The sequence below is a fragment of the Ischnura elegans genome, chromosome X, assembly GCF_921293095.1.
Source record: "Ischnura elegans chromosome X, ioIscEleg1.1, whole genome shotgun sequence".
Lineage (NCBI taxonomy): Eukaryota > Metazoa > Arthropoda > Insecta > Odonata > Coenagrionidae > Ischnura > Ischnura elegans.
The window spans coordinates 101218447-101228035 of record NC_060259.1 but is presented as its reverse complement, the minus strand read 5'-3'; the positions used below and the strand labels follow the sequence as shown (position 1 = coordinate 101228035).

The following is a 9589-nucleotide window of genomic DNA, read 5'->3' as shown; positions in this document are numbered from 1 at the left end:
GTCGACGGTACGTGCATCCAAAACTCCATGCGGTTAAAATATCGATCGCCTCTGAGAAGGATTATCACTTGCGTCCTGCTTGGTTCCATTCAAGAAAACGCCCACAGGCGTATTGTTTATTGTATTGTACACATACGATTTGTTGACCTTATCGTGTGCCGTCACCCGCCGTGCATTTAAACGGGTTTACGAAAGTCGTCACTAGGATCGCTGACAAGCAAAACGATCTGAATTATTGAGATGTAACGCATAATTACGGCTATTAACCGATATGTAAACTCTTTAAAATGTGATGCTTCAAGTTTTAAAACTTTTAATGCTATACCTCACGATTGTAAATATTATAAGTTATACTTTGGATCGCTCTACACTCATTGCTGCGCTGAGGACATTTGTGAAAACCGAGCCTCAACGGGAGTTAGCTTCGTGCCTCATCTATGCTCTGTTCTGTGGTTTCTTTCGACCTTCGGCTTTTGCAGTGCAATCGCACAATTCGTTCGGCTGTTCAACATGGCCGCCGCGCGCCATTGACATTAGCGACCTTCGGGGGATCCTTGGAGGTGAAATTCGGGGCATTCAGGCGCAAATTGCAACGTAATTGTTGTTATATCGTAAATGGTATTGATTCAATGTTTCGCTTGAAATTTGTTAATTATATGTGTCGTTCATTTTGTTGCGATTCGGCTGTTGCCTCAAGTAGGATTTTGGCTGGCTAACAGAGGAATACGTCATGAACTTTTAACATTCTATTTGTTCCTAATATATGACTATCAATTCTCTATTGTTGTAGGGTGTTGATATGAATTCAAAGTATGACTGTGAGCCACCTTAATATGACTCCGAGTAACAATGGGTAGTGCTGTGGTGACACATTTAAGAATTTCTCGTCATTTCCTGGAAGTTTCAAGGTTTACTTCTTTGCGAAAATTCTTGTGCTTTTTGCCCTCCTTTCGGTCAATGATCGCACCTCGTACTCTTTACTATGGAGACGATACTTCCTAGTATTAACACCTCAATCATTGGAGAATCCGGGAATCCTAGGACTTACACTTCAAATTCGGACGAAGACTGCGATGCCTTGGAAGCCGAGGGGAAAATAAAAACTAGGTTGATGTCGATGTGGAATAACGTGAAATATGGTGAGCGGTGTGTCCTCTTGTCCTCAAGGTCTTTTCTTTTATTGCACTTTATGCCTGGAACTTATTTTTTAGGGTGGATGGTCAAGACGAAAACAAATTTCTCAAAGGATTCTGCCGTATGGTTGCTTGGTAGATGCTATCACAAAAGACTGGAGGGTGACATCGATACTGGGGAAGCTGGAGGAATAGAAGAATTTAAATTGGATTTTGTTAGTCGCATATGGCTTACATACCGTCGGGAGTTTCCTCATCTTAATGGATCATCATTCACTTCGGACTGTGGTTGGGGTTGCATGCTAAGAAGCGGCCAAATGCTTCTTGCACAAGCACTCATATGCCATTTTCTAGGACGAGGTAAATTTTTCTTTATGGCTCCTTCATGCATTGGCCAAGTTATTCTGTTAGTATTTTTTAATGTGCTCGGCTTGTTCTTTTTCATTATTAGTGTGGCTTATTATCATTGTGGATTGGATTAAGGTCATTAACTGGCATTGGTCGGCCTCAAGCTTACCTTATATGGTAAAAATAATGTTCTGAATGCTTTGACTACCATTTGTGTCACATTAATCATATTTGTGACAATGGGTCCACAATCACCCCACAAGTTTTTGTTAACGTATCATGTAACCAGGCCTTTACAGATGGCTAATTTATCAGCATTCATCATAATACGAATTACTTTCTTCTGCAATTGAAGGATTTCATTAATATGACTGCAGTTACCCGAGAGTACAATTCCGTAGGTGACTATGCTTTGGAAAAATGCAAAATAAGCAGTCTGAACATAATGATCTGAAACAGGATTTTTTAACTGTTTAATTAAAAATATTACTCTAGAGAGTTTTCCAGTCAAGAAATCAATGTGGTACTCCCAAGAGAGTTTATTATCTATTAATACTTCTAAAAATTTAATGTGAGTCATACAATTATCTTTTGGTGTATTTCTTAAATTAAAGTACAGCTCTTGGGTCTTACTTTGATTCAACATAAACCCATTGGCTTGAAACCCTAAAGCAGCTTGAGTCATTGTATTTTCTGTGGTATTTTTAAGATTTAGTACATTAGAACCGTTACAAAAAAGGTAGTGTCGTCAGCATATAAAATGGACTGAGAATTAAGCAAATGAGACAAGTCATTATTCATTACCACAAATAAAAGGGGGCCTTGAGGCATACCAAAATTAACATATGCCAAACCAGGGTTAACTTTATTTACACAGACCACTTTCTTTCAGTTTTCCAAATAGGAGCTGAACAGTTTCCAGCTAGTACCCTTTACACCGTAGTGAGTTCATTTGTCTAAAAGAATAGAATGTTCCACACAATCAAATGCTTTGCTCTGGTCACAAAATGTGGGCTGAGCGAACTCTTTATTTTCAAAAGAATTGATAATGTTATCAATTAATGAGACCATTGCACCTGTTGTTGATCTGCCATTAACAAACACAAACTGAGAATCATTGAGAATGATTCATTTACTTTTGTCAAGGTAGTCATAAAACTGCTCATGCATAATGGTCTCTAGGATTTTGGCAAAGACTGGAACTAGAGAGATGGGACGATAACTTCTGGGCAATTTCTAGGTACCTCTTTTATACAGTGGAACCTCGATCTATCATTTTTCAGGGGGATGGATGAAAAAAACGATGAATGCGGGAAAATGATCAATGCAGGAATGTTTGGCTATGTTGCCTATGTCCCAGGAAATGCAGGATTTTGGCTCATAATTATGATATTCATTAAAGGATTCAAACAAGATTTTAGCCAATTATAGGAGTACTAGTATTTTATCAAGACACTTAAGTCATATTGTTGATTCAATTAATATCTCTTTCAAATATCCTAAAGGAACACGCCACCTCACTAAAAAGTGTTTGCTCTCCACTCGGCATTTACCCTGCTGTTATGGATTTCTCTCTGATGTAAAAATGCATGAGACGCCATTTCCAGTACACGTATTCATGAGAGCAACGTGCTTGTTATGCCTAAAACAACTGCTTTCGCCATCGCAGTGATTGGTTGTGAGATGGATCATATAGGCCAAAAATAGTCAATTATTTGTAATGTTCCTATCTAATATATTTTTCATGTGATTTAGGCAATGTGTAAAGCGTGAACAATGTTGCATTAATTGTCAGCGGCACACCCGCCTGAGCCTCGCCTTCATCCCACTTCTTGTTTTCACCAGGTAGCTCGCTTTACCCCACCCCTACCGTCATGTGCTAGCGGACAGCTTGAGGCATTCTCCAATATTCACGCGCTTCTATCCTGGATGCTTTTCTTCATATTCAATTATTTTCAGTCCATCTTTTAAAGTACTCACTTGTTTCTTCGGAAGGGAGATGGTCCGAAGACTGAACTTATTAAAACCCACACGGAAAACACTTGCTAGTTTGAAGTTAACCCACCCTGGAAAGTACGGAACCTCTCGTGCGAGGTGAAGTTCGGAACTGATGCTATTGCGTACGTCTTATGCAGAACATACTGCAGAGGGTGAGGCATAAACATGTGATTGTGCCATGAAATTTTTTGTCCTAAAGAGAAGGCAACTTACACATTCTTTTATAATTAGCGTAGTGCCAGATGAGTAGGTGAATTTGGATTGTAAGTAAGGAGAAACAAAATATCCTGAGAAGATATCCCTTCCTCAGTAACTCTTACAAGTGAGACTTATAGTACAACTCGTAAATTGATAACTGATAATAACCTGATATCCTGTTTTGGGAAAAATGCCACATTAACTGCTGAAAAGCTCAGCTACGAGGATATCGAGTTTCGCCAGAAATCACCGTTGTATTTTTCCTACTATTTCCTTGTTTTAAATGCGTAAATAACGTTATAAATATGTCGTGTTTGGTCTCATTCTTTTTTGAATTAGATGCACTTAACAAGTATTTCAATCTAATAAAAGTATAATGCCAATTGCCGAAATTCATTGTTAGACACCTTTTGGGCTAATAGGTGATTCATACAGCAGTTGACCTTTGAAGCAGGTAGGTTAGGCTGAAAATGGTCAATGGGTGAGAAGAGGGGGGGGGGGTGTGAAATGCATTTCTATTGTTCTTGTGTAACTTGATATTTTTTTCGAAGCTAAGGTCTTCGTAATACGATCCCTGCACGAACTGGGGCTTTTTTTTATTTCGAAGAAGAGGAAAGCCTCAGAGGGGGAGGCTAGTGCTGAATGGAGGGGAATAGCGGATCTTGGGAAATACGCTAATGTAACTATCCCACGGTACTCAGCTTCTCCCCATAGTAATTCAATCTCCTGGGGGTGTCTGTCGTTATTGCCCACAAATAATACGTTGTAAACATTTCGTCTCATTTTCGTCAATCATTTTCGTCAAACGATGGATACTGGATAATTATAAGACGGGACCGTGATCTTCAAACGATCAATGCAGGAAAACGATACTTCGGGGAACAATGGATGCAGGAAAAAATTACATTGCCTTTATGGAACTTTAATTGGGACCAGGAACAGCGAACGATGAATGTGGGAACGATAGATCGGGGTTCCACTGTATACTGGAACTACTTTAGAAACTGTCAATACATCTGGAAAGTGTCCTTCAACTAAACATCTATTCAAACAGAATGTCAGTGGATAAACAACACAATCAATGATATTTTAAATTAAATTTGTAGATAAATCATATATATCTTTACAATGAGATGACTTAAGTTAACGTACAATTATTACAACATCCAGAGGGAAGACTTCCTTGAATGAGAAACCATTATTTGGAGGTTCAACACATTTCTCAAGTAAACCATGAGCAGTAATGTTAGGTTTAATAATGTTACTGTGAACTTCATTAACTGATTGCACAAAGTAATCATTGAAAGTATCTGGTGGAACAGTAGTAGTCTTTTCCCAAGTTTTGTTTATTGATGTGATTATATTCCATGCCTTTTTGCATTTGTTGTTCGCAGATTCAATTAGTGATATATTGAATGTCTTTTTAGCTTCATTTATAGCATGTTTGTACAGTTTTCTTATATTCAGATAGGCTAACTTCGAAGCTTCACTCAGCAGCTACTATGAAGCAGCACTCTGGTTTTCATACTAGCAAGTTGGTAACACATCCTTTCATTTGTGATTGGTCTAGATGTACATACTTTCCTAACTTCAGTTTGAGACCTGCTATTAGGGGCTAAATTGCATAAGCTAACCCAAACACAGTCATGGTGAGAAAAAGAAAAATTAGATACATTGCAACAAACATTGGCCAAATTTACATTGCTGAATATATTGTCAAGACATGCTAATCCTCTGGTTGGTTTTTGATTATGAATGCTGAGATTGAATTGCCTTAAGATGTTCCTAAACTCGAGCACTGAGCATTTTGCCATTGTAACATCAAAATCAGAGTTAAAATCACCACCAAAAACTAAACTATAATTTTTAAAACAGGGTTTGCTGAAAAAGGTTTGAAAGGTTAGATGGTCGTGGGGGTACAAGGGCAGATGCGACCTCAGTGTCGTGAATAAATGCCAAAGTTGATCCAATCCAATTTTCTGTTCTTAAGGCCTGTTAACACGATGCATAAACCCGTTTGAGTTGTCTAAATGTACGACCACATGAATGAACACGAAAATGCACCGTGTAACCACCCAGCTGGTGGGAATGATGAACCAAAATTAGAACATGTTCTAATTTGGTTCATGCATTCGCAAATAAACTTGTATGTGTCAATTTACTGTATAAACATATTGCAAGATAATTGATACTAAATTTCTGTCAGGGAATGAATGATTGATTTTTATTTGGTTAATCACACTTAAAATTTCAAGTAAAATTTTTTTAATTATATGTGAGCACAATGCACCCCATAAACTATTCTCCAAGCAATTCTTACCAGAAAGTATTTAATCTTAAAAATGAGTACTTGAAAGTGAAAGTTTCGCATCCAACTAGCTCACATCTGAGCCATTCTTTTGAGACGTTTTCGCTACTAAGTATCTAATGGCTTAGCCTCCAATTAACCCTTTCGAGACGGCGGAGTTTTCATCTTAGCATGACTGCTGTACTGAGCTCCAAGAGACTCTTCTTTCTTGTCATACGGAGCATTTTTGGAGGACATTCGTTAAGAAGGATCTCATTGGACTTTTTTCGACCCCTCCCCGCTGGCACACCGCATTATCTCGGACTCCGAGAGTAGTTGTGCTTCCTCCTTTCCGGGTTTACGACCATACCCGCGGCATTGGTTTGCGGTCAACTTATGTATTGCTTATATGTATTTAGCACATGGATAATTGTTGCTTGCACGTAAATTGCAGACTTTTAATTGAATTCCTCATTTTTTTCTGAGCATTGTCAAATTTTAAGCAAAGTTCTAAGGTCAATATTAACGCATTTAATGCAGCAACAATTTTCATGTTGATGTTTATACATAACTCGAGATATAAGTTAATATTAATCGTAGAATTTCGTTTAAAAATTGTAAATGCTGTTCAAAAGACAAAGAATGCAATTCTTAGTTTATTTTTCTTGAGAAATTAACAAATATTTATTTGGAAAACTGACTGGATAAACAATTGTATGACCGCTGTCCCTTACCGCTAAGAAGGGTTATAAAAGAGAGGGGTTCGGGTACCTGCTCCTGGATTCCGAGGGTAAATCCTAAACCCCGCAGCGTTGGGTCCCGAGACAAAGATGGTAAACCCGCGACCGTCCTAAAAGGGGGAGAGCTATATGGCTGTAAATGAAAAGAAAATAGAAATATATGGCCGTCGTCTCCCGGGTGAGGAAACATCCACACGTATATATATGTGTGTAGTAGGGAAAAGGTTAATAGATAAGTGCAAGTCGATCTACGTTCTCAGTCATTTTCCTTTAACTGACATAGCATATAAAGTAGGTTAGACTTTTGTGAGGCCACAATCACTCCCAAGATACTTTGCTTTAGATAATTGGAGAATCAAATGCCTATTGTTGGTAGCCATATCTGAAGCTCATATATTTTTAAACCATGTAAGTTGAACATCCTCAAACTTAGGAGAGGGATCATCTGGCAAAGGACAATTAAGCTACATATTTGCATTTGAGTCATGACTGCACGGACGGGCATGAGTTCTTGGCAGTGGTGTGCACTACTGACTGAATGGATTTGAGAAGAGTATCAAGTGATCGTGGCAGCTAGTGAGGTTTTATTAAATATCAGACCGCATGTGATTCCTGTTATATGATATGTGGCGTGATATAGGAGGCATTGGTCGATATTATAAATGCATCATTGGAAATGCAATTCCATACAATATTTTATTTCTGATTCATTACTTCTCTTTAAATTTTGCTGATAAAATAAAACTTAATTTAATATGCTGCATTTCCTCCCTATCAAACCTTATTATTCAGTTAACACTTGAGCATAATTTATGTCAAACAATAATAAAATTTTAATCCCCTGTTATTTTGTTACCAATAAGAATATTAATGCACAAAGCAAGATTAAAAATCGAGTTGCTCAACAGTTCTACTCCAGGGATCGTTTGGTGGCAATCTATCTCAGTACAGCAGAATAGGACATCTGGGGAGATCAGCTGATGGCATTATTAGAGGTCCCTTGTTCATTACAATATGCTGACCATGCATGAACTTAATCTAACTTCATTAAAAACATCACTAATTTGTTAATGTGCAGTTGTGTAGGCCAACAAAAAACATTTTTTTTTTGATCAAATTATCCCTTTGCAGGAAAGTTGTCAACTTTTATCAGGCTCTCCGATTCATATTGTTTTCAAAATCGAATAAAAAAAGAATACAGTGCAGTGAGATAGATATAGGGAGCATCAGAGAGGGTCCTGAGGCAAACAGCCTTGTTGACCTCTCCCTCTGCTTCTTCATGTATGCTAATGCATGGGGAAAGAAAGCATTCATACTGAAAAAGGTGATGTCACCTGTTTAAAAAGAAGACATGTGTAGGCTGCAGTTTACAAAGAGTTACTTTGATTACAGGCAATTTTTTGGGCAATGTTGGGCTGATTGTACTCATGACTTGTGGTGACAAATTACAAAAAAAAACACTTATCAACCATCTTCAATTTGTCAAATAAATTAAAGTATTAGATCCATAAGTTTGTACGATCATGAAGATAAAAGGATATTTTGTATATCTTGCAACAGATGATTGAAGCTGAGCTGAAATGCGTCGTAGGCATTAAGCCACTGTGGAAAATTAGCACTACCTTTCATTTCAATATGTCAAACATCCACTATAACACACCTGAATCAGTTGAAGATATTTGCCTTGTTTCCTTGCCTAGATTCCTGAGGTAATCTGCAAAAATGGTAATCAATGGCTTACCAATTTTTAATTTTCCTCAGTTAAGGTCTTGAAAGCTCTGGTCTTTTAAGTATTCCATTACAAAATTAAAGTGAAACAGTATGTGCAATAATCCTTAGTTATCACTTTTGGCTCAGGTTTTTCTCATTTAAACTCCCTTCAGTGTTAACCAGTTACAGTAAACTATTGTTATTCATCTACATCTACATAATACCCCGCGAGCCGCCTAAAAGGCGTGTGGCAGGGGGTGTTAGGACACCAGCCGTTTACAACTATAAAAAAAATGAAGTGCTCTAACGAGGTTGGGACTAGCATTTATTAAAGTCCTTTATGGTTCGGGGGAAAAACGAATTCCCATATATATCCGTTCAGCAAAACATCTCTCTTAATTTATCGCTTCTATCGGGCCTGGAAATATAGTGTGGCTCTAATATTATGTTCTCTGTGTCGCTCTTAAAGATATCCATTCTCAATTGTTCAAGCAATCTAAGCCTAGCGCGCAGCCTCCGAGTCTCCAACGGCTCCCAGCCTATTTCGCTTAACATTTGGGTAACACAAATGGCCAAGGTTGGTAATAATGAAATTCATAAGAGCATTCCTTTCAGGAATCATCGCAAAAAAACATACCTTGTAAAAATTCTCTGTCTCTTCAATCTCCTATACTTATACTCGCACTGCGGAATAGCTTCAGAGTATGATATACGTGATAAAGCATCTACATTACCATAAGTCTTCAACATATGAACAATATGCATTCCGAGAGCTTGTTCATCATTTAAGTTCATAAATCTATGCAAGGCATCAAAAAGTGTGCTGAATGCAACCCTGCATTATAATTTTTGCATTAACTCACGATTGTGACGGACTGATCTAGCTGCACGTGCCATGTGGATGGAGCCAAAGAAAATGCTCTGTCCGCAGGAACGAAGAGTGGGCAAAACGCTGACCATTTACTTGCTTCACAACGGGTATAATTGACTCTGTTTAGACTGTGCTCATAGTGCGAGTTCTTTTACGCCACACTGTGTCGCATCGACGTACTCCAAAGGCACCAATTTTGAAATTTTGGGCATGCTTGAATTTTTTGAATGTTCGTAGCTCTGAAAGTTGGTAAATCGAATGTTCGCAAGAAAGGGACATACTGTTCATGCACTAATGAGTGAGT

The 9589-nt window shown here is 38.0% G+C and overlaps 1 protein-coding gene across 3 annotated transcripts in view; it reads left to right on the top strand.

Annotated features, from left to right (window-relative positions):
- Nucleotides 1–477: 477 nt before the first annotated feature.
- LOC124171033 (cysteine protease ATG4D) overlaps nucleotides 478–9589 on the top strand; it is a 49157-nt gene continuing 40045 nt past the window's right edge. Inside the window, exons 1-3 of one of the 3 annotated variants that reach the window (XM_046550177.1) lie at nucleotides 478–594; nucleotides 791–1139; nucleotides 1212–1493. In XM_046550177.1, coding sequence (XP_046406133.1) covers nucleotides 983–1139; nucleotides 1212–1493 — 439 coding nt within the window. In that variant the 5' untranslated portion in view covers nucleotides 478–594; nucleotides 791–982. Of the gene's footprint in view, nucleotides 1140–1211; nucleotides 1494–9589 lie in introns of all 3 variants that reach the window. The other 2 variants (XM_046550176.1, XM_046550178.1) reach the window with 2 other exon arrangements.